Source organism: Aspergillus nidulans, chromosome I (assembly GCF_000011425.1).
Source record: "Aspergillus nidulans FGSC A4 chromosome I".
Classification (NCBI taxonomy): Eukaryota; Fungi; Ascomycota; class Eurotiomycetes; order Eurotiales; family Aspergillaceae; genus Aspergillus; species Aspergillus nidulans.
In genome coordinates this window covers 2,681,213-2,704,390 of record NC_066257.1, presented here as the reverse complement: position 1 = coordinate 2,704,390, position 23,178 = coordinate 2,681,213, and the positions used below count along the sequence as shown (strand labels likewise).

The following is a 23,178-nucleotide window of genomic DNA, read 5'->3' as shown; positions in this document are numbered from 1 at the left end:
TGCAGCTACTAAAGTCAATATCTGCTGACGAGTGAATGATTATGTACTATATACCCCTTTTACTTTCACTTATCGAGAAGAGTTGAGGTCGCAATCTGTTTGGGGGTTGGGGTTCGGTTGCAGTCATTGGGCGAACGTGTTCGTATAAGAAAGTAAAGAAAGAAAACAAGAAATCGAAGCTTCTTTGGATCTTCGTGACACATCTTAGAAGTCTCTGCAAAAGCCCGTCACGCTTAGCTTCGGCATTCGCTCGATCAGAAACAGGATGAGCAGGTGAACGTTCACGGTGTATACGGCCAGAAATCTGGTCAGTGCCATTCAAGGCAGCCTCTCTGACATCTTTTATACGCCTCAACACTATTGGCGCTGGAGCTAAACTGCTCCTTCGATGCTGTTCTATATCCTGCCCTCGCTCGTCGCACATGCTGTATATTTCTAGTCCCTATGCAAGTCAAGGAACATGATTTGATGAACCGCGGAAGCTCCTATTCGTGTAGCTCGAGGTTACTACCCAGACTCACGGAGCCTTGGTTGCCCAAGACTTACGTTCTATGTTTTGAGGTATTCGTCGAGCCCTCCATCTGTACGATGTGTGTACACCCACACGGTCACTCGACGCCAAGACGCTCCACATGCACAACCCACGGCTAAAATGACAAAACGCAAAAAAAATTGACCGACGCAGGGGTCGAACCTGCAATCTCCTGATTCGTAGTCAGACGCCTTGCCATTGGGCCAGCCGGCCTTGCTTGTTGAAATTCAGTTTTGTTCTGATGATATATCCCTTCATAGCAACGGCCTCAAGCAGGACAACCGTCTTCAACGTTGTCTTTACCACACCTCTTATTTATATAAGCAGGGCAATGGACTATGTGAGGAGCCGAGATTATTGCATAACTCATAGGTGACACAGGTCCTGTGTCTTGTGGGGAGGTTCTCAGTGAGTGGAAACAGCCTGACGACTTGGATATATGGTGGATATATGGGTGTCAATTTTGCGGCATTATTTCGCGCGTTAGTATATATATACGGGTTTCGGATATTGAACCACCCACTTTCCCTAGCAGACAGGTGTTTCACCCCACCAAAACATATCCATGACAGTTACAGCATCCATGCACCCTTAGACAAAATACCTGTCATTAATCGTGCTGGTCAGTCCTATTTTTCTGAATGCCAACTACATCGAGACAGGACAAAGATTGACATACCAACTGTCAGAGCAAAGAGTATATTGAGTAGTCCGATATAGGTCGGCGAGCATAAAAGAGACCATCAATAACGACATTGTCCCAACGCAGACGCTAACGCTCGGGTATGTAGGCTCACCTGGCCAGACTTGCATACTCCTATCTGACAGCTAATGGGCTACTGACGCAGTGATCTTCGTGAGTTAGTTTCTATGCTCTCTCCTAGCTACCCTTGCATACAGGACTGAACCACTAAGGTATGTCAGCAAAGATCATCTTACGGGGCTTGGGTGTCTAGTATTTCCTATAAACCTCGGAGCTCCAGATTTGGGAACTTGTCGCTTGGCAACTGAATATTTATCTGCTGCACGGTGTCCAGCACCATAGCTATAGCCTGAAAACAGGCACCATAAAACTAATGATCTGGAAGCAAATCCAACAGCATAGGCAAGAAAGCCGAAAAGAATCGAACAAGGTCTCAAGTAACCCTACACCGAGATCCGGCGTGCTACCAAGCTCACTGGTATTTAGAACCTGATCAGTCTCCAACACCTGGACTCGACCCTTCAATGACATTAGACCTGTATCATACTCTTGAAAACCATACTCATCATACAAGGGGATGAAAAGTGTAATTCCAGGATAGCTCAGTAGCTTAATGTCCTGATTCCGGTAATGCCAATGGAACGACAGTAATGTGCGGGAGGAGAATGTTTTATACTTTGTAATTATAGGGTATAGTACCAATAGAGTTCAATTTCTGTCAACAAATGGCCAGCTGGCCCAATGGTAGGGCATCTGTTTCCGGTTCTTACGAAAACCTGGAAGCCGCAGGAGGTTGCAGGTTCGAGTCCTGCGTTGGTCGATTTTTTGTATCTCCTAGAACTTTTCTCGGTATTTTTCGTAATACTTCTTTCTGGCTCATAAATAACCCTAATAACAACTATTCGTCTATTTCGTCGTCAACGGACCGTGGAACCACGACGCCCCATCAACCATAATCATGTAAGGTTATCACAGCCCAGAGTCTGTTTATTTGATATACATGTCTAGCATGGCTTGTAGCTAGCCAGACGGCATGCTAGGTCGGCCGTTCCCCATCCCTTTGATGTAGCGTGATACAATATCTACTTATTCTTGTAAAACAACTCGCCCTGCATAGAAGCCGCTATAGCTGTTCGGGATCCTGGGAACTCTACGGGTTACCTTTGTCGGCATGGAAATATAAGAGCATCAGCCTGATAACCAAGCTTGTTGTGGGTCAACATCCCTGAATAATGATGGAGCGCTTAAGCTATCTGTAGTTTTCAAATCAAGTACCAAGAGCAACCACGTATCAAAAGAGGATAGGGAGGGAGAGAAAACTTATACTTTGTGAAGTAGTATTTAACTAACATTCAGTGTACATATCAACTATTCATTATATATCACGCTGTAATATACCTAGACACCAGTTAGGCCTGTATAGTTGTACTATTCGCGGTCCACCCATTCACCACCGAATACGCAGCAGCCGGTGTCGTCCCATGCAGGACATCATAGTGCTTCCTTGCACCGCATGTTTCGATGTCATAGATGCTCACGCACTCGTCGTGCAGCAATGCAGCAATATTCATACCTGCCTCGCGGCCCTCGAACCAAGCGCCATGCAGGAACCCAAAATACTGCGCGCTCATCGCCTCGCCTGCAAACCAGAGCCGGTCGACGTTCGCGCGCAGGTTCTGGTGCATCTCCAGGGTCGTGCCCGCGGGCCAGTTTGAGTAGCTCCCGTAGGCCCAGGGCTCCGTGGACCAGCGCGGGTATGTGAAAGCGATGGGGTCGGGGATATGTTTGTCGGGGAACATCTTCTGGAGCACCTCGAGGACTTCTCGCTTTGTTTGCTCATCCGACTGGCGCTCTGCACGGTACGCCTGGTCCTGGACTACGGTCACGAAGATGATGTTCGAGCCTGGCAGAAACCCGTCTGTTGAAAGGGACTGAAAGACAGGGTAGTACCCGCGAGTTGTTGGGTCGGCATAGAGGAAGAACTGGGTGTCGTCGGGCCAGAAGGTTTCGTTGAACTGCATGAAGATCTTGGTGTAGGTGCCCATATTGAATTTGGCGATAGCGGTCTGCTTCCAGTCCGGGAGGGACGGGGTGAAGTTGACGGCGTCATTCTGCAGCACGCCGAGCGAGAAGGTGCAGATTGCGTTGGCGGCGCTGATGCAGGAGCCGTCGCTATTGCGGACGATGACGCCCCCGGGGCCGTACTCGATGTCGGCGACTCGCGTATTGAGGCGCAGGCGGGAGTCGTTGTGGTGGAGGAAGGTGCTGGCTTCGCCCTGAATGATGGCGCTATACCCTCGCCTGTCAAGGACGAGGTTGTTCTGGTCACCGAACTGGTTGAAGGTCAAGTTCTCCGAGGCGACGCCAAACACAAACGAGCTGGTTTCGGGGGTGTAGGCGCCCTCCCAATCTATGGGGCGTTAGCTGCTGCAACTTGCAAAGTCTGATTCAGTGTCAGCCAGCGGCCGGACGCCGCTCTTTCATACCCCAGTTCCACCATTCCACAGCCTGTGCTGCCATGTCGTCTCTGCGCGGTCTCCAACCTGCCAGCGCCAGGCCAGACCGCGCAGTCATGTCCTGGATGTTATCGTTGAGAATACTCCCGGCGCGCTCTGATGCCCTTTCTGAGGCCGCGCTGTATTCATCGAGAAGATGGCTGTAGTCGGTATATCCGGTTTCATTGTACGTCAGGATCGAACCGTAATCGGAGTATGTATTTTTGAGACCGTACTTTTTGGCCAGAGTCCAGACCGGGTTTGCGGCGTTTTCTGACCCCAATCCTTGGATCTGCTCTCTGTCAGCTCTCCTATTCTGCTCTCCGTATCCGGCCATCAACGATGACTTACCCAGTTGGCGCCGTATTCGATCACCCACGGTTGCCCATCCGGACCCTGCCCGAATTCGGTATGCCAGACCCGACCTCCAAGGGTATCCCGATACTCAACAATGATAAAATCATGAAGCGAGGCATTTGCTAAAGCTTGCTGCGAGAATTAGCGGAGCCGGCTCATGACAAGGGGATAACGAACCGCAGCAGTAACACCGGCCATCCCGCCGCCTCTGCCCGCACCCGATTAGCTCTGCACCGTATCTAGGATACACAGGGAGATAACCTACAGAACGGCTACGGTGGTCCTGGTGCAACTAGCGTCATGTAATCGCGACTGTGTTACATGGCCGGCGCAGGTAGAAAAGAGAAGGGGAGCAAGAGTAGCGAGCGTTGCGAGATGCATGGAGGGCTTGACTGAACCGAAGATGAACAGCAGGCGACATTCTTAATATACCCAATCAGTGAGTCGTCCAGATTCCTGATCAGCATGCTCAAGATAAGGCTGCCTTGTGGCGTGTGATCAGTGATCACTTGGCGGGATGTTTTGTGACAGAAAGCAACCGCAAGGAGGATCGTTGCTTCCAATCGAAATGAAGCTATCGCAGGTTTAGTCGAGCACATCAGGCAGGTCCAGTCGATGGCGTCACAGCGCAGAGACAGTTGGACGGGGCCACGAATGGTGAGCATTCTTTGTGATGCAGTGGCCGCATGGACATTCCGAATCTATACACAACGGCATTTGAATAGAAAAAGCAACAAAATAGCGGCTGCCCGTTGCACTCCCATTTTGGACTGATACTGGACGCGGCAATAGTTAGAGATATGGGAAATGTGGGAATACTCAATAAAGGACAAGCCTCCAAGATCATACGATAGCAGAGCGAAGGATGAAACAGACAAAGACAAAAGAAGAAGGCTCGACTCGGTTGGCTTCGGTGATCTCCTGCGGACCCCAGCAGCTGATCTTGTCCTCAACAGAGTAGATAACGTAAATTAACATATAAATTTCAATATATATAGATATACATAGATATATATATATAAATATATATATATTCATCATGAGTCGTAAAGAGAACAAAAGGCATCAAATAGTACCGACATTCTGTTGAAGCGATGCAGAAACCGATGACGACAGTAAATACTCCGGACGCCGAGCGATTCAATTCAATCAGCAACCAAACATAACTCCAACCCGATGCCAACGCCACATAATATCAAAAAGCGCTTTCGTCGACGCGATGAGCCCGCATCATTGGACCTCGTATGCCTCCAGGGCCTTCTGCAGATCCTCCACGTTGTCTTTGTACCCGTAGGCGTCCATGAGCTGCTGGTTCTTGCGGAGACGCTCCTCCTCGGCTAGTTGGCTGGAGACCCGGTACGGCGAGTTAGACTGCATCGCCCCGTACTGGGCGATTCCGTAGGCGCCGGCTGCAATGGCGAGGAGGGGGATGGACCTAAGATGTGATTAACGTTAGAGTTAAAGCGATGGATGGTTAGGGAGCATACCAGCGTCTGATCCGGACCGACGGAATAGCGGCCGGGCGCTTGAGAGTCGGGCGTTGCGGGGGATGTGCGGAGAATTCAGGGTGCATGGTAGTAAGACGGTAGAATTGATGTAGTTCTTATCAGTGGATAGTCTTGTGGTGTTTTGGTAGAGAGGACAAAGAACGAGAGTGTTTAAAAAGGATGAATGGAGGTCAGACCATCAGCTGATCGCATGATTTGGGTACAGCAAGTCTCCCCATCCCCGACGTCACGATCCGAGGCAATGCCCTGGGCGTGCTGTTAACCGTGGAACGGTACTCAGGAGTCTCTGGGGTATGAGATTATCCGTGGGCCTGGCACTGCCACGATACTCTATAACTGAATGCTCTGGTTGGCTGAGTCGGATTGCATAAATTACATATTTTGATAATGCCCGGTCAGTGCGCAGTTGTACTTGGCTGCCAAAAAAAAAAACCGTCAGCGACCAGATTCGAACTGGCGCGGGCGAACCCAGTAGATAATAATGCTGAACAGGCATTCGAATCTACCGCCTTAACCACTCGGCCACACTGACTAACTCTTGAAAAATATGTGGTGTTAAATCGGTACATGAACGGAATAATGCCCCCACATCAGGCTGTCATTTTCATGCCCTGATGCGATCAACAACTGCCACAACTCTCAACACCGATCTTGATATGGCCTACGCACTCCCTCTCCGATAAATGCGGTCCACTTCATGGCATAACGAACGGAGGTGAGAATCGCTAGACACTTGACAGTCGCTGAGCTTCTCCCTGCATTTGAGCACGGGCGAGACCAGAATAGCCTGTCATGGATAGATTGTCTCGGTCCCACTTCTTGGTGTTTACGGTCTCAAGATACAAGCCGACTCGGGGTATGGTTTCATCTTGTAAAGTCGTTGCGAGTATCCTGTTCTTCATCAGACCGGCCGTTCTTTTTTTTTTTTCTTTTGGTTTTGTTCCCTTTCTTGATAAGCCGGATACTGTATGCATGACGAATTGTTACTTCCTCTACCTTTGGATATAGTGAGAGGCTGGCGACTCCCCCTCAACTGAGAGTGAGGGGTCCACTTGAATTAGGGCTAGATCAGTTTCAGATAGACCCCTGTGGAATAAGCCCAATCTATCAAAATGAACACCTAGATTGGCAAAGGCTTGTGTCTCCGTCTTCCACCAATAGCAGTTCCGTTCTCGAGTCAAGCAATCTCAAGCATTCGGGTCGAGGAACTGATTCATCTGTTATTCTGGCGGTTTGATCGCTTAGAAGTTTCTTCTGTATGGTCTGGCATAGCCACTGACTCGACTCTTTGCTGGACGAGTCGGATACGGGGCTGTCTGTCGTATCGCCGATTATACCTAGCCCGGGTATAAAAAGAAGACCTCTTGCCCTGATATTTCCATTCTGCTCAGCAAGCCAGTCCTGCCATTCTTTCCCTCACTTTCATTTCCCCTCCCCCTCGCGTTTTTATCCAGTCATTCTTTATCACTCAAGATGAAGCGCTGCGCGCTTCTTACCCCCCTCCTCCCACTTGCCCTAGCCTGCAACAACCCTAACGACCCTGCGCACTCCTGCGCTTCCATCTACTCAGTCTCTTCTGACGAAGCAGCCAGTTTCTGCGCGACGTTCACTGCTTCGGTAGTATCTGAGCCGACCGGCGTCCCCGACGCATTCCTCTCCGCCTGCGACTCCAAGATCAAGCACCTCTCCAGTGCATGCAGCTGTCTCGGTCCGGTTGACAGCGCTACTGCCACTCCTGTCCCTGCCACTAGCACTGTCCCGGCCTCTGTGCCTGTTATCACGACCTCGACGGCCACGGCAACTCCTTCGCGGATCCCCGTCTTTGTTCCCTCTAGCTCCAGCTCCAGCGCGGTGGTTACCTTCAAGACCCAGATCAAGAGTTCCAGCCCTGGTCCCAGCTCCAGTTTCGCTGCGGCTGCAACTACTGAAGCTCCAACCTCCACTAGAGCCTCCCCGTACACTCCATACACCGGCAACGGCGGCACAACATGCACGGTAACTGACTATGCTGGCATCTCCTCGGCCGTTGCATCCTGCTCGAACATCATGCTCTCGGACGTGTACGCCCCGCCCTCCAGCACCATTGACCTTCAGGATCTGCAGACCGGGGCGGCGGTGATCTTTGCGGGGAAGACGGTACGCATTCTCTCTCTTCGGCGGGACGGTATCTTGTGACGGGACGAAGCTAATAAGACAAGACATTCGGTGACACGTCAGACAGCGACTTCGACCCGATCGTCATCTCCGGTACGAACCTGACCATCACCGGGACAGAGGACCATGTCATCGACGGGAACGGCCAGGCATACTGGGACGGGCAGGGGTCGAATGGTGGCTCGGATAAGTACGTACCTTCTCACCCTATCTGAGGCCCCTCACTTGACGGTCCAGCTCGTTGAAATGGCGAACATTTTCTAACGGTTGCAGACCTGACCACTTTATCGTCCTGAAACATGTCTACAACTCTGTGGTTGCGAACCTCAACATCCAGAACTGGCCGGTGCACTGTTTTGACATCGAAAACACTGAGTCCCTTACACTGACCGGCATCACGCTCGACAACTCAGCCGGCGACGAGCCGAACGATTCCTCTGATGGCGATCCCGCCGCGCACAACTCAGACGGATTCGATATCAAGTCGTCGACTGATTTGATTCTGAAGGATAGCAATGTTTACAACCAGGATGACTGTGTTGCTATTACGTCAGGCACAAATATTACCGTCGATAACATGTATTGCTCTGGTGGACACGGACTGAGTATCGGATCCATTGGCGGAAAGAGCGATAACACCGTTGATGGAGTTGTGTTCAGCAATAGTCAAGTCGTGAATTCCCAGAATGGATGCCGGATCAAGACAAATGAGGGGGAGACTGGCGAGGTCTCGAACATCAAGTATGAGAACATCAGCCTCAGTGGAATCAGTAAGTACGGTATCGTGGTGCAGCAGGATTACCTTAACGGGGGCCCGACCGGCGAGCCGAGCAACGGGGTGAGCATCACCAATGTCGAATTCACCGATGTCACGGGAACGATGAGCGGTGGAAAGGATTATTACATTCTTTGTGGGGATGGGAGCTGTGAGAACTTTACGTTCAGTGGGGTCAGCATCACGGGGGGTAGTGATGATAGCTGCAATTATCCTGACTCTGGATGTCCTTGATGGATATCAAGTTTAAGCGGGAAGCAGTGTATCTACAGCTAGGTAGCATGTTCGAATAGCAGTCCATTGCTGAGCCTAATCTATTTCTAGCGTTTACCAACCCAAAGAACCTATTGAGCCTGGTTCTTAGGAGCCGGAGGAGCCGGTCCCTCAGGGGTAACGTACGCCTGTCATTGTTAGCTTAGCCGATATTCGTTGGGCTGGGGAGAAAATGTACCTTGCTCATGCCACCGTCAACAACAAAGTCGGCTCCATTGACAAAGCTGCTCTCGTCACTGGCCAGGAAGACCACCGCATGAGCCTGCTCAATGGCCTCTCCGAACCGTCCCATGGGGAAATGCACTTCGCGGCGGTGACGCTTGGCCTGGTCGTCACCCAGCCAGTCTTGCAAGAGTGGAGTGCTGGTTCACAGTCAGAACATGTCAAAACCAGATCGAAGAAAGGATAGACATACTTCAATGGTGCCGGGCACAGTGCATTGAACCGGATTCCCTCCCGAGCATGCACGATCGCCAGCTCCCTCGTCAGCGCCAGCACAGCACCCTTGGACGCCGTGTACGCCAGCTGCGGCGTGGCACTCCCGACCAGCGCAACAACACTCGCCGTGTTGATGATACTGCCCTTGCTCTTCTTGTGTCTCCGCATGCTCAGTACCGCATGTTTACATCCAAACCACACGCCCTTGACGTTGATGTTCTGCGTCAAGTCCCAAATTTTCTCAGGAGTGTCGATGGCATCGGCGTCGTCCGCGTGCATGATTCCGGCATTGTTGAAGATCACATCTGTGCCGCCCCAGGAGTCCTGGGACTCGACCATAGCCTGAACCTCGGATTCCTTGGAGACGTCGCACTTGATGGTCTCAACACGGGGCGCGTCAGGGACGAGCTCTCTGACCTTCGCGAGGGCTTTTTCGAGAGCCGACGCGGAGATGTCTGCCATCAGGACATTGGCGCCTTCGCGGGCGAATAAGATGCTAGTTTCGAGTCCAATACCGCTGTTGTGTTGCTGTTAGCTGGGTTATTGGTATACGTGGGCTGTGTGTGTTGTGTGGGGTGGGTTACCCTGCGGCACCGGTGATGATGGCATTCTTGCCTTGGAGACGGCCTCGGGGGGTAGCCATTGCGAGAATATGTATTCGTGAATGAAAATCGGAGTGTATAGCGACGTTGAGGTCAATGCTAAGTATTAAGAAGGAGACTTGGATGAAGCTCCAGGAGGGCCAGGGATCAGTGGTGGGTGCGGGGCACGAGGATCGGGGACGGACAGACTTATCTTACGTAGTTATCTCAGATAAGCCCCATAGCTATAGATTGCCCTGTGCCCACAGGGACGGACTCTCACCGACACCGACACCACTGTTTGCCTATCTTCCACCCTCTTTCTAGTCGATCTATATTCCTGTTAGTGAGACGATCCCTATCATAAGGGATAAATTGTTACTAACCAGTGTTTTTCAGTGTATTTCGACCTTCAACAGGCACAGTGAACCAATAACTCCCGTTTCACTCCTTTCCAGCCACCGTGGACCCCGCTGATACCTACCCACCTACGCTTCGGTTCCTGCTTCCCCTGCTCGCATCTGTTCATCGTCAAGGCGCGAACGATATCCAGAATCATTACAGAAATGTCCGCCACAGAAGTCACGTCCGAAAACGTCGCGCAAATCTTGCAGAATGACACACGGGTGAAGCTGGCTGGCGTCGACGCCGACGGCATGCTTCGCGGCAAGCTGGTCTCCAAGAAGAAATTCCTCTCGGTCGTCGATGAGGGATTCGGTTTCTGCTCGGTCATTTTTGGCTGGGATATGCATGATAGAACATATTTCCGCGAGCTTGGGATCAGCAACAAAGAGAACGGTTACCGGGATCTCCTGGCCAAACCGGATCTCTCCAGTTTCCGCCGCATCCCCTGGGAGAATAACGTGCCTTTCTTCCTCGTCAGCTTCTATGACCCGGATACGAAGGAGCCGTTGTTTGCATGTCCTCGGAGCTTGCTGAGGATGGCTCTGCGCAAGCCCGAGGCGCAAGGGTATCGTGCGATGGCGGGTGGTGAGTCGGCTCTGGAACGGTTGAGAGAGCAGTGCTAATACTCTGAGTATCCAGCGGAATATGAGTTTTACCAGTTCGCAACACCCAATCGCAATGCCTCGTCCACGGCATCCTTCTTGAAAGAGAACCCGGTCGAGGCGCTCCCGTCGATCACAGACGGGATGTTCGGATACAGTTTGACGCGTCCGATTCATAACCAAGACTACTACTACGGCATCTTTGATGCCTGCGAGCAATTTAACTGTGAGATCGAGGGGTGGCACACCGAGAGCGGACCGGGCGTTTATGAAGCGGTGGGTGACTACTGAACTGTGGCCGTTCGTGTGCTGACAACGGATCAGGCCTTACAGTTCGGCGAAGCCAAGGGGATGGCGGATAAAGCAGGACTTTTCAAGTATGTCCTGGCTGACTGCGGATCCAAGGACTTGCTGACAAGCATAGATATGTCGTCAAATCCATCGGCACGAAACATGGCATCACGCCGACCTTCATGGCAAAGCCGCGCGAGGGCTTACCGGGCAACAGTGGCCACATGCACATTTCGCTGGTGAACAGTGATGACACGAATGCGTTCCACCGTTCAACCCCGGATCCCTCTCCTCCGTACCCCGACGTGGCTTACCTTTCTGACCTGGGACGATGTTTCCTGGCTGGGATCCTTACGGGGCTTCCGGACATTATGCCAATGTTCGCGCCGACTGTCAACTCCTACAAGCGCTTAGTGGAGAACTTCTGGGCCCCGGTAACCGTGTCTTGGGGCTTAGAGCACCGGGCCGCATCTATTCGTCTTATTACGCCGCCAACCGCGAGCCCGAAGGCCACTCGGCTGGAGGTACGTGTGCCTGGAGCCGATGCGAACCCGCATTTCGTGCTGGCAGCCATAGTCGCATTGGGATGGTGGGGTGTGGAGAAGAAACTCGAGATTCCTGTCCCGCCGCTATCCAAGGGTGAGGATATGGGGGGCGAGAGCGATAAGGGAGTACGGCTTGCTAAGAATTTGGGTGCGGCGATCGCCACGTTTACGCGAAAAGACAGTGTCGCACGGGAAGTCTTTGGCGATGCTTTCGTTGATCACTTTGGTGGGACTCGGGAACATGAACTGCGCTTGTGGGAAGAGGCCGTAACGGACTGGTATGCTCTACCTAATGGGATGTTCAATGGCATATGCTGACTTGATATAGGGAGGTGCGACGGTATATTGAGACAGTCTAGTGACCGGGCCTCACCGATCAAAGTTTAGGAGCTTGGAAGACAAGGCTGAAGGTTGACAGATGACCCGTTCGATCCCGAACTCGGTCAGCGCGTAGATTCCGGGGTCGATCCGGAGCTGGGATGTATCCATATTATGATATCACATGTTAGGATAGCTCATGTTGGTCTGTTCATGGGTTTTCACGTGCCAGCGGTGCTGTTTTTCAGCGATTGAGGTATAGATACACAATTGTCGATGTTGGTCAAGTTTGGTTCCTTTCCTGCTAGCAGTGACTCACCGCGATATCGAGTCAATGTAATAATTATAGTAGCAGCTGGACAAACCTCGGAAGATGTCGGTGACAGAGCTTCAGTATGACGGACGAAAGGTGAAACTGCCCGGGCGATCAACCGCGGCACTGGGAGCTCATAGGAGCTGCTCGCTCGGGCGTGCGGGGAGTTTTCCACCTTGTTTGCCTCCTCGGCTGGGCAGCGTCACGGAGAAACATATGTAGCCACTCTGCATCTGCAATTGTAGACCAACATGTTGTAGATTCGTTCTATTAAAACTCGTAATTGATAAACTGTAGCCTTCAGTCGGTCGAGAGCTCGGTCGTCTCGGTCGCTCGGTCGACGCCGTTCGCCGTGTAGAATGCTGGGACTCGCAGCATTAAGAGCTCTGCAGTCGGCCGAGTAGCTTCGTATCTCGTGACTTTCCCGCGGGAAAATCACATGACTAGATACCGGATTCGGCCAGATCCGTTCATCCTGACGCTTTCAACTTCACGATCAACCGTCTGAATGGCTCAATTCCTATCGACCCTGCTCCATCCTTCCTGATTTGCCCGCGCTCATGGATCCATTCCAAAGTCTCCCAATCACCGGCGTCGATTGGACCGCGGTTGTTCATCGCTCACTGACGTAGTCACAATGTGCTCCTGCCGAACTGACTGTTATCGGCATGCTTCATATATATAAGTCTGGTCTAGGCTCGCCCCCGGATTCTTGATTGACTTTTCTTCTTTCCAAACTTCGCTACACTTCTCCATCTCTCTATAAATTGGATAAGTGAACGCTAGCATCATGTCTCAGGTCGACGCCCAGCTTAAGGATGTGGCCATCCTCGGCTCCGTGAGCAACGAAGCCCGCAAGATCCTCACAAAGGAAGCCTGTGCTTTCCTCGCCATCTTACACCGTACCTTCAACCCTACTCGCAAGGCTCTCCTGCAGCGCCGCGTTGATCGTCAGGCCGAGATCGACAAGGGCCACCTCCCCGACTTCCTCCCAGAGACCAAGCACATCCGCGATGATCCCAGCTGGAAGGGAGCTCCCCCAGCGCCTGGTCTCGTCGACCGTCGCGTTGAGATCACTGGTCCTACCGACCGGAAGATGGTCGTCAACGCACTGAACTCGGATGTGTGGACTTACATGGCTGATTTCGAGGGTATGCATCACAGATCTGCAAACATTTCGATGAGTAACAGCTAACGGCGTGAAGACTCCAGCGCCCCTACTTGGGATAACATGATCAACGGCCAGATCAACCTTTACGATGCCATCCGCCGCCAGGTCGACTTCAAGCAGGGTCAGAAGGAGTACAAGCTTCGCACAGACCGAACCCTGCCCACCCTGATTGCTCGTGCCCGTGGCTGGCACCTCGACGAGAAGCACTTCACTGTCGATGGCGAGCCCATCTCCGGCAGTCTGTTCGACTTTGGTCTGTACTTCTTCCACAACGCCAAGGAATTGGTGGCTCGCGGGTTCGGTCCTTACTTCTACCTTCCCAAGATGGAGTCTCACCTCGAAGCTCGTCTGTGGAACGATGTCTTCAACCTGGCTCAGGACTACATTGGCATGCCCCGCGGCACCATCCGTGGTACCGTTCTGATTGAAACCATCACTGCTGCGTTTGAGATGGAAGAGGTGTGTTTTCTTTGCTTGCTCGTTTAGGGCTACGCTAACAGCTTAGATCATCTACGAACTCCGTGACCACAGCTCCGGTCTCAACTGCGGCCGCTGGGACTACATCTTCTCCTTCATCAAGAAATTCCGCCAACACCCCAACTTTGTCCTTCCTGACCGCTCTGATGTCACCATGACCGTACCTTTCATGGATGCCTACGTGAAGCTCCTCATCAAGACCTGTCACAAGCGAGGAGTCCACGCTATGGTATGCCCTTTCTTTTGCAAAGTTCGGTATCCGTACTAACGTATGCAGGGTGGAATGGCCGCTCAAATCCCCATTAAAGACAACGCCGAGGCCAACGACAAGGCCATGGAAGGCGTGCGCGCCGATAAGCTCCGTGAAGTTCGTGCAGGCCACGACGGCACATGGGTTGCGCACCCGGCTCTCGCTTCGATTGCCAGTGAAGTTTTCAACAAGTACATGCCCACCCCCAATCAGATGCACGTCCGCCGCGAGGACGTCAACATCACCGCCAACGACCTCCTCAACACCAACGTTCCCGGAAAGATCACCGAGGACGGTATCCGCAAGAACCTGAACATCGGTCTCTCCTACATGGAGGGTTGGCTTCGTGGTGTCGGATGTATCCCTATTAACTACCTGATGGTAAGGACCCCTGCACTTTCTTAGCCCAAAGAAATGATGTTAATGATGAAATAGGAGGACGCCGCTACCGCCGAAGTCTCCCGCAGCCAGCTTTGGCAATGGGCCCGCCACGGTGTTACCACCTCTGAGGGCAAGAAGGTTGACAAGGCTTATGCCTTACGTCTGCTGAAGGAACAGGCCGATGCCCTTGCAGCCAAGGGTCCTAAGGGCAACAAGTTCCAGCTTGCTGGTCGCTACTTTGCCGGCCAGGTTACCGGTGAAGATTACGCCGACTTCTTGACCAGCCTGCTGTACAACGAGATTTCGTCTCCGGGTACTGCTTCAAAGCTCTAATTTCATCCTTTTTTGTTACCGGTTTCTTTATGGTCTTCTAATCTTGGGTGTTATGTTCGTTATGCTAGATATGATTATGATTCCAAACTGATGGTTATTCTTTGATTCATCTTCGAGGGTGTACGAGCAAAGCATATCTATGCTGATCTAGTATGCTATGCTGTGCTAAATTATCTATGTATATCTAAAATGCAAACCAGATCCACCTTCGTATTTCATGCTTTATTTCATGTAGTAACCACAGGTTACTAACCCAAATATATACTTTTAAACAAACCAATATACTTGAAAAACCTGATCCCTCCAGAAATTTCATGGATCAAAAGGTTTACCCAATGGCAGGTTTCTTGAACTGTAGCCAACCCAAAAATAGAACTCATCCTTCGGCAGCACCCAATTCTGCTCACGCACACTCCAGTAGCTCAGATCTTTCCTGGTAAGAGTCATATTCACATCCATTTTTTGCCCCGGCGCCAGCGAAATCTTCGTGAAATTACGCAGAACACGATCGGGGAAGTCAATGTTTTCATGACTTTTCTGACCCGATGATTCAGTGACGGTGTGGGGAAAGGAGACGTAGAGTTGGATCACTTGTTGGCCGGACCGTGTGCCGGTATTCTGGACCGTTAGGTCAATGCGTGCAACCTCTTCGTAAAGGGAAGGGTTTCCGCCGGCCCCGCCGCCTGCGTCGGAGGGTTTGGTGCGGTGGGGTTTTTGGTCGGTAGCGCTGCCGCTGGCTTCTGGGTTTGGAGGGGGAGGAGTCGTGGCTTCGAGAGTAGGAAGGTAGGGGTAAATGTACTTTGAGAGGATGCGGAAGCCAGGTGGAAAGAGGACAGACTCGTTTGCGAGTGGAGGATTTGCATCGTAGGAGGGTGGTGCTACGGCGTCCGGGGGGCGGGCAGCGGGGAGACGCGAAGGGTTCCGTTGAAGGCGGGTTATCTTCATGTTTGTGAGTTCCCATTTCGTGTAGGAGAGACCGAAGCCGAATTCATAGCGGGGGTTGATGTTGTTGCGGTCGAAGTAACGGTGGTCGATGTAAAGAGCGTCGGAGAAGTCGACCTGCGGGACGGGGGCGTTGGGTTCGTACAGAACTTGCGCGCCGGGACCGTAGTCTTCAAGGCTTTTGCCGACGGTATAGGGGAGGCGGCCGCTGGCGTCAACATCACCGAATAGGACGTCCAGAAGGGCGTTGCCGCTTTCTTCTCCAGGAAGGTGGGCGAAGAGTACGGCTTGGACTCCGGGGAGGTCAATCCAGGGTTCAACAATGACGGGACCAACGGCGTGCACGACCACGACGGTTGGACCGCCGCAGTTGGTGGCGACGGTATGGACAAGAGTATCACCACCCTTTTGGAGGAACAAGTTGTTGCGGTCCCCGTGGATACCGCCAGCGGAGATATAGCCTTCGCCGGAGTCAGCGTTGACGAAGACGAGGCAGAGATCCTTGTCCGACGTGTCTGCAGGCATCACCGCATTTCGTAAATACGGCGTCATCTGAACATCGCTTTGCCATGCGCCCTGCAAGGCATCGATCGGGCTGATTAGGTATGGGAATTCGACGGTGCCACTACCCCAGCCCATTGCTAGAGTCCCTGAGTTGCACCCTCGGTCGGTGCAGATGTTGGGACCAGCGGCGGGACCGCCATCGTCCCCGTATACGCCAACCCGATAAGGCCTCTCAGCGTTGGCCCTAGGTGAACGAGACAGAGGCAAGACGCCACCGACGTTCTTGACCAGAACGATGCCCTCCGCTGCAACCTTTCGGGCAATGTTCCAGTGGCCTTCTTCTCCCCTACCCTGTGCATCAATGAACCGATTTACGCGAGCAGCGGACGTATCACCCGGGCTGCCGGGATACCGGAAGCCAAACTCATCGTCCGTCCAGGATGAGAAGTTAGGACCGCCATCGCCGTCAGGAGCTGGGCTCTCCCAAGAATCCTGGCCCAGCTGATACCAGGCGGCCACAATCCGCGTCACCATGTCGTTTAAGCGCTCCATGGGAACGGAAGTATTGAGTGCGGCGCGGGTGAGTTCGCTACCCCATAGTGACCGGCCGTCTGCCCAGTGAAGACCATCGCCAGGCATACTCATGTCAAGACCACCCAAAGCGCTGTTGACGCCTGATCGCTGAGCGAGCCAGTCCGACTGTACAAAACCTTGGAATCCAAGCTCGTCCTTGAGAATGCCGTTTAAGAGTTTGCTATTTTCGCATGCATGGGAGTTGTTTACTTGATTGTAAGAGCACATGACGCTAGCCACGTCCGCGCGGATACTTTCAGCGAACGGCCAAAGAAACACCTCGTGCAAAGCGCGGTCATCGATGTTAGAGGAAAGAGCGTATGGGATGCCCCATTCGTTGGGCTGGCGGAAGTGCTCTTGCTCATTCATTATGTAGTGTTTGGCTGTAGCCATAACACCATTGCTCTGAATTCCATGGATAGTCTCCACAGCAGCGACCGCCTGAAGAACAGGATCCGACCCAAAGCCTTCCCAGTTGCGCCCACCAGCTGGCATCATACCAAGGGGGCCCATGGAAGGACCAAGAATGACATTCACTCCTTTCAGACGGGCCTCCAGTCCGATGGCAGCACCGCGCTGGCGCATCAAGTCCCTGTTCCATGTCGCGCCTGTGGTGATTCCAGCGGGAAAAGCGGTGATATGGTCTGCGAAACGGATTCCGAGGGGGCCATCTTGTAGACACAACGACGGAAACCCGACGAGTGCGGCGGGGCCTGATATGGTTAGCTTTGAGTTTCTGGAGATAATTAGGAGCACTGACCCGTATTCCCAACGCACATCCCCATCTGCCAACCCGTTCCCGTCGTGATATTGACCTTCTCAATCAATGTCATTCGCTCAACTAGCTTTGACGCTTTCTCGTAGCTTTCCGCCCAATGTTTGAGCGTGCCTCCCTTGGGCGTGGGAAAGTACGAGTCAGGTCCGGGCATATCCTAAGCCACATCAGCGCTGTGCATGTCCATGAACTCGCCAAACGCACATATTCCTCCCAAATATCACCGCGAGTAGAAGCGTATTTCAAAAACCCCCAAACCAACAATCCCAGGGCAATGATGACGACGACCAGCGTGCGCCACCAAGTTTTAGAATAGTAAACCGCGCGCCAACCGCCGCGCTTCGCTAGCAGCTTCCTCCGCTTCTTTGACTCGGAAAATCTCCGGCGCGCAGCAGCAGTGCCATCGCCAAACCGATCAAGATCTTCTATGTCATGGTCTTTAGAGGCAGAAAGCAGTTGTTGCTCGTCTTCGGTGAGGGAGTCCAAGTATGTCTCGAAGTCCGTAGATTTGCGGACGAGCGGAGCGAGAATGGACGGTTCGCCTTCATTCTCTTTCGGAGACTGTGAGCGAGAAGCAGATCTGTCTATACGATGGAGCCGGAAGTTGCTTTCGTCGTCAGAGGAGAAGTGATCTTCCTCGGGGATGGAATCGTGAACGGGAGTATAGCTTTTTGGCATGGTGCCTTCATGCGCGGAAAGGGAAGGTCATTGAAGTAGAGAGCGACAAGAACTAAACAGTGAGATTTAGAACTGTTGAAAACAGAAACTGTAGGAATTGAAAACTAGAAAGAGAAAAAAAAAAAACACGGAAAGCACGAGAAGAAAGTGGTTGAGTTGAAACGAAAAGGGGACAGACAGGCCAGAGATGAAGATCGAGCTCCGCAGGGCTACGTAAGACGGCCGTTTCACGTGCCGTCGCCTTCTGCTTCAAGTAAACAACCGCACATCACTCTATAATTGCCAAACGTGTTGAACAATGGAGATGTTGCTTGCCCTTCTAATAGACTGGAGTTAGGGCTGCACTTGGCAGGCGGATGCTTAGCTGGAGCACAGCTACTCTATGAAAGTTGAATTAGGGAAAGCAATGAAACCAAAACATTAACAGGCGAGAGCAAAACTAATACAGTAAGTCTATAGGTATATACAAGACTCAACAAAACACCGTCTATCCCAGAACATTAATAAAAAATCATCATGCATCATTCATGCAAGCAACCAGCACAAAGGAACACGCCCAGCATCTATTCAGCCTCATCATCGGTATCGGGAGGCTTGGGAGTTCCCTTAGGACTGTTGAGCCATTCAATGTGGCGAAGACGGCGCCGAGCCTCACGCTCTTTCAGCTGCGCACGGGTCATCTTCTTCTTCTTCCTGGCCTTGAACTTGAGCTCGCCCTGGTCCTCGGCGCCGGAGTTGACGGCTGAGGCGGCGGCGCTGTTGGCCACGGAGCTGGCGGCCGTGCTGCCGGGCTGGGGAGTGGATGAAGCGCTGTCTTCAAAGCGATCCAGAGAGATGGCGGTATTTGTGCGAGCAACGATCTTGCCGTCGGCAATGTGAATTTGCTCGGGGCACAGGGCGCCAACGAATTCTTCGTTGTGAGAAATCATGACAACACCACCCTTGAAATCGCGAATGGCAACCGCAAGACCACCTAGAGAGTCGCGGTCCAAGAAGTTAGTGGGCTCGTCGAGCACAAGCAGGTGCGGGTTGTTCCACATCGCTCCAGCAAGGACGACTTTAACCTTCTGACCACCAGAGAGACCGGAAATTTCGTTGTGGTTGGCGATTTCGGGGTCGAGGCCAACGTCCTCGAAGTGCTTAGCGATAGTCTTAGGCTCGAGAACACGGAAACCAAGGCCTTCACGCGAGGCCTCGTGGTCATCGAATTCCTGCACCATCTTAAAGAAACCTAACTCAAGAAGAGTCTCGCGCGAGATCATGGTGTTGTGTTTGGGAAGGAGGCCAACCCATTTCCTGAATGTGTCAGTATGCACAAATAAGGTGAGCTAAAGGGTATGGATTGGGGAACATACACTTCGTATTGGAAAGACTTCTTCCACTTCTGTCGACCAATAAGTGCTTCAATCCGGCGGGGACCGCGGCCGTCTCCAAGATCGACAGGCTTCTCCAGCTGTGCCTTGTCCTCCTCAGTGAGGATACGGGTCTGCTTGAGGAAGACCTCGCGGTCATCTCCGTTAGCGTACCGCCATTGCAAGTACTGGCTGGGAGTCTTTTCCAAGTGCATCTCGACGTGTTCCAACGCGTGTTGTTTGATGTAACCGATACGCAAGTTGGGGTGCTTCTCCACCTTTCCGGTTTGGGGGATAGTTTCGCCGGTCAACATCTTGATGAACGTCGATTTACCCGCACCGTTACCACCAATGATGGCAACACGAGACGACAGAGTGAGCGACAGAGATGCGCCGGTCAGCGAGGGCTTACTGGCACCAGGGTAGGTGTAGGAGCAGTCTGTCATTCGCAAAATCGAGCGGGTGTTGGATTTGATACCGGAAAGAATACCAGGCGGCGGGAACTTGAACTGAATATTGGAAGCCGAGAGAGTGTAGTAACTCTTCGCTTCAGGCTTGACCTTGACGAAACTGCGCAATCAATAGTTAGCAACTGATGGTGTAGAGTGACATAAAGGTAAACATACTCAGCCAGGTTCCCCTTGTAGCAAACCAGTTTCTTCTGCTCGTAGTGGTAGATATCTGTGCACACTTCGTCCAAGAAACCAGAGTCGTGAGAGACAATCAAACTGGTAATCTCAGTGTGCTTCTTGAGGTATTCCTGCAGCCACTTGACGTTTGCAACGTCAAGATGGTTAGTAGGTTCATCAAGCAAGAGCACATCCGCCTTCAGAAGCATTGCACGGGCCAAAGCCAGCTTCATCTTCCAACCTCCAGACAAAGAGCCCACGGCCTGCGACTGGCGTCCTTCGGGCCCGTCGGTGAAGCCGAACTCGAGCAAAACGTTGCGAATATGCTCATCACCCTCGGCGGCAATCTTAGGGTCTTTCTTGACATACTCGAAGATGGTCAGATCAGCATCTTCTCCCTGGTTGTGCTCGACGAAGCAGGTCCGGACCTGGTCGGGGGGAGGGAAACCCTCGAGCTTGTCATTGGCAATGCTACGCATGAGCGTCGACTTTCCAGCTCCGTTACGTCCGCAAAGACCATAGCGGTGTCCCTTAAGGAGACGAAGGTTCGTGTGCGATAGCAGAAGCATACCACCGTAAGCGAGCGAGAAATTGGCGTTGACGATTTCGACCTCGTTAGGGTCATCCGGAACAGGCTTGCCGTACTTCCGCTCATCTTCTGCAACAAAGTGAGCCTGTACGGCGGCGGCGACTTCGTCGTTCTTGTTCTCAGCTAGCAGGCCGCGCAGGTACGGGGCAATGCAGGAGGGAATACGGTCGAGCAGGCGGCAGTTGACGTCCTCACGGACCATCTCAGAGACATAAGTCTTGCCGAGTTCAAACAGGGTCGCAGCATCAGGGCGCGCAAGGCCACCGTTCTCCTGAATCTTGGCGTTCAGAACAGAAAGAACCTCATCGGGAGTAACCTTGGCCACGGAACCGGCAGCAATATCCTTGTCCGCCATGGCCTTTTCCATAACATCCATGGCGCGAGTGGCCAGCTCACGAACCTCGGGAAGAGAAGCACGGTCCTTGACTGCCTGAACACCGGGCTTGAGCTTGGGCAAGAAAGTACGAGCCTCGGCGGGGTCGTGGACGAGCTTGGTCAAATTCTCCACAACAACAACAGTCTGACGCAGAGTTTCCTGAGGAGTGGTTGGCGCATTGAGAGAGCGCTCTAGTAGAGGAGTAAGTAGAGCCAGCACGGGAGAAGTGACAATGGCGACGAAAGTCGTCTGCGATAGGGCATGGATAGCCTTCTGCAGGGTCTGCTCGGAGGGCTGCTCCATGGTTTTGATGAGCAGGGGGATGCGGGGCTCCACATCGTCGTTGGACAGGAGGGTGGTGAGGGCGTTCATGGCCTTGCAGGCGCACTTGACAACATCGTTTTTGAGATCGTGCATACCAGACTCGACCAACGGGATGAGGTCCTTCAGAGTCTTGCCCATAGCCTCACGGAGGACATCCTTCTCGAGCTCCTGTTCCTTGGTCCCTGAGCCCATCTGCGCATCAAGGGCCATCTTTTCAATGAGACAGTAAGCACCAACGAAACCCTGCCATTTGCCGGTCCCGCGGCTCAGATAGCTGGAGATGGCAGGGAGTAGCGCATTGACCTTGGCCTCGGGTTTGAGGGCGGCATACAAGGCATCGATGGCGTACTGGGCGGCATCCCGCACGACGGCACCCTTGTCGGCCAGCGCATCGAGGGCCAAGTGGAAAACACCACCGTCTTGGAGAAGGAAGACAACTTCACTAAGGGGATGAGCCGGAGGGAAACGCTCAACCAGCGCGCCGAGGATTAGCATCGCGCTTTCGCGTCTGGCGCCATTCTTCTTGTCGAGGGCAGCCTTCTTGATTTCAGGGAGGATAAAATCATATTGGGAAAACGAGAACGGGCCGACGCTCTGGATCAGAAGGTTGGCCAGCGCATATGAGGCATCAAGCGACTGCTGAGAAGTCTCGGCGTTGAAGATCGTCTGAAGAAGGGAAGAAATCTCCTGGGGAGCGGGAGGAACGGCCGAGGGAGTTTTGGCGACAACGGTAGGCATGGCTGGGGTGGACTCAAGGTGCGGCATTCTCTTGAAATTCTCTATCTTCGTCTTGTTAGCCTCCAACTGACGCACCGCTCAAGGCTCATCGACTGAACTCACGGGGATAATAAATGCAGTCAACTTTTGCGGGTATAAAACAAGAGAAAAAAAGCAGAAATTATGAAAGGGACAACGAGAAAGAAACCCAAGAAACCACAAGAGAACGCGAAGGCCCCCAAAATACAGGGAGAGAGGAGATGGTGAGATTTGATGGAGGGGAAACTGGAAATTTTCCAGGCGATAAAGAATCCATGTGCGCCTCAGGCAGCGGCGGCTTAAGTTAATGGCCAATGAGAGTGGCAAAACAGAAAACTCTGAGTGTCCAATCAGGCTCGCAGCCCTGGACCGGTGGGTTCGACTGTGGCTGTGTCAATTATCACGTGATTTTAGTTAAGGCCTGGATTATCAGGCTATTATAAGGCAATAATTAGGCATATTACCCCATCGAACCTTTCCGCTTTGGGGTTACCCCGCACGAGACCTACACCCCTTTCTGCTCAAGGGCTTCTCTCCCGCTCTCCGTGGTTGATATATCTGTCCCTACGTGTAATTCTATGGATAATTCGATGATATGATTAACTCAAGTGCAAGAGATACAGCAGCCCAAGTGGTATAGGGTCGCCGTACTGTTATTGAGCTGTCATACCCCATAATTACCCCGTACGGAGTTGCCGAACCCCTCATGTGATAACCGAGCGACAACACCACCGGTTTATTGCAATTACACGGAGGAAGGGAAATAGAAAGTACTTCA

The 23,178-nt window shown here is 52.4% G+C and overlaps 8 protein-coding genes across 8 annotated transcripts, besides 1 other annotated feature; 3 read left to right on the top strand and 5 right to left on the bottom strand.

Annotated features, from left to right (window-relative positions):
- Positions 1 to 23,178: part of a sequence feature (contig 1.110 1211..298245(1)) that runs on past both edges of the window.
- Positions 2,546 to 4,468, bottom strand: ANIA_06658 (putative flavin containing polyamine oxidase; the record flags this gene model as incomplete). Its single annotated transcript, XM_659170.2, has 5 exons — positions 2,546 to 3,645; positions 3,722 to 4,046; positions 4,082 to 4,219; positions 4,265 to 4,295; positions 4,353 to 4,468. The coding sequence occupies 5 exons, from the start codon at positions 4,466 to 4,468 to the stop codon at positions 2,645 to 2,647; spliced, it is 1,611 nt and encodes a 536-aa protein (XP_664262.1). The 3' UTR covers positions 2,546 to 2,644.
- ANIA_06657 (uncharacterized protein) lies at positions 5,048 to 5,709 on the bottom strand. The gene is made up of 2 exons (XM_659169.2): positions 5,575 to 5,709; positions 5,048 to 5,522 (listed from the first exon to the last, which is right to left on the bottom strand). The coding sequence occupies exons 1-2, from the start codon at positions 5,658 to 5,660 to the stop codon at positions 5,318 to 5,320; spliced, it is 291 nt and encodes a 96-aa protein (XP_664261.1). The 5' UTR covers positions 5,661 to 5,709; the 3' UTR covers positions 5,048 to 5,317.
- Positions 7,069 to 8,758, top strand: ANIA_06656 (protein pgaD; the record flags this gene model as incomplete). The annotated part of the gene is made up of 3 exons (XM_659168.1): positions 7,069 to 7,731; positions 7,794 to 7,939; positions 8,023 to 8,758. The coding sequence occupies 3 exons, from the start codon at positions 7,069 to 7,071 to the stop codon at positions 8,756 to 8,758; spliced, it is 1,545 nt and encodes a 514-aa protein (XP_664260.1).
- Positions 8,869 to 9,878, bottom strand: ANIA_06655 (protein gudC; the record flags this gene model as incomplete). The annotated part of the gene is made up of 4 exons (XM_659167.1): positions 8,869 to 8,925; positions 8,976 to 9,159; positions 9,213 to 9,752; positions 9,820 to 9,878. 4 exons carry the CDS (start codon positions 9,876 to 9,878, stop codon positions 8,869 to 8,871), a joined length of 840 nt encoding a protein of 279 aa, XP_664259.1.
- ANIA_06654 (glutamine synthetase family protein) lies at positions 10,383 to 12,018 on the top strand (the record flags this gene model as incomplete). Its single annotated transcript, XM_659166.1, has 5 exons — positions 10,383 to 10,806; positions 10,861 to 11,099; positions 11,148 to 11,200; positions 11,248 to 11,937; positions 11,988 to 12,018. The coding sequence occupies 5 exons, from the start codon at positions 10,383 to 10,385 to the stop codon at positions 12,016 to 12,018; spliced, it is 1,437 nt and encodes a 478-aa protein (XP_664258.1).
- Positions 13,029 to 15,072, top strand: ANIA_06653 (malate synthase acuE). Its single transcript, XM_050613312.1, has 5 exons — positions 13,029 to 13,441; positions 13,496 to 13,920; positions 13,967 to 14,167; positions 14,216 to 14,569; positions 14,624 to 15,072. Exons 1-5 carry the CDS (start codon positions 13,081 to 13,083, stop codon positions 14,900 to 14,902), a joined length of 1,620 nt encoding a protein of 539 aa, XP_050467136.1. The 5' UTR covers positions 13,029 to 13,080; the 3' UTR covers positions 14,903 to 15,072.
- On the bottom strand, positions 15,215 to 18,374 carry ANIA_06652 (protein bglE; the record flags this gene model as incomplete). The annotated part of the gene is made up of 3 exons (XM_659164.1): positions 15,215 to 17,657; positions 17,699 to 17,853; positions 17,901 to 18,374. 3 exons carry the CDS (start codon positions 18,372 to 18,374, stop codon positions 15,215 to 15,217), a joined length of 3,072 nt encoding a protein of 1,023 aa, XP_664256.1.
- Positions 18,753 to 22,619, bottom strand: ANIA_06651 (putative mRNA-nucleus export ATPase (Elf1)). Its single transcript, XM_659163.2, has 4 exons — positions 22,485 to 22,619; positions 20,353 to 22,427; positions 19,730 to 20,296; positions 18,753 to 19,670 (listed from the first exon to the last, which is right to left on the bottom strand). The coding sequence occupies exons 2-4, from the start codon at positions 22,407 to 22,409 to the stop codon at positions 18,938 to 18,940; spliced, it is 3,357 nt and encodes a 1,118-aa protein (XP_664255.2). The 5' UTR covers positions 22,410 to 22,427; positions 22,485 to 22,619; the 3' UTR covers positions 18,753 to 18,937.

Bases quoted from the DNA above. Each gene is read 5' to 3' on its own strand.
- ANIA_06657 (XM_659169.2), bottom strand. From the start codon at position 5,660: ATGCACCCTGAATTCTCCGCACATCCCCCGCAACGCCCGACTCTCAAG. The intron at 5,523-5,574 runs GTATGCTCCCTA...ATCACATCTTAG, and splicing joins TCGGTCCGGATCAGACGCTG to GTCCATCCCCCTCCTCGCCA.
- ANIA_06653 (XM_050613312.1), top strand. From the start codon at position 13,081: ATGTCTCAGGTCGACGCCCAGCTTAAGGATGTGGCCATCCTCGGCTCC. The intron at 13,921-13,966 runs GTGTGTTTTCTT...CTAACAGCTTAG, and splicing joins CTGCGTTTGAGATGGAAGAG to ATCATCTACGAACTCCGTGA. The intron at 14,570-14,623 runs GTAAGGACCCCT...ATGATGAAATAG, and splicing joins TCCCTATTAACTACCTGATG to GAGGACGCCGCTACCGCCGA.
- ANIA_06651 (XM_659163.2), bottom strand. From the start codon at position 22,409: ATGCCGCACCTTGAGTCCACCCCAGCCATGCCTACCGTTGTCGCCAAA. The intron at 20,297-20,352 runs GTATGTTTACCT...TTGATTGCGCAG, and splicing joins TACAAGGGGAACCTGGCTGA to TTTCGTCAAGGTCAAGCCTG. The intron at 19,671-19,729 runs GTATGTTCCCCA...TGACACATTCAG, and splicing joins AAGTCTTTCCAATACGAAGT to GAAATGGGTTGGCCTCCTTC.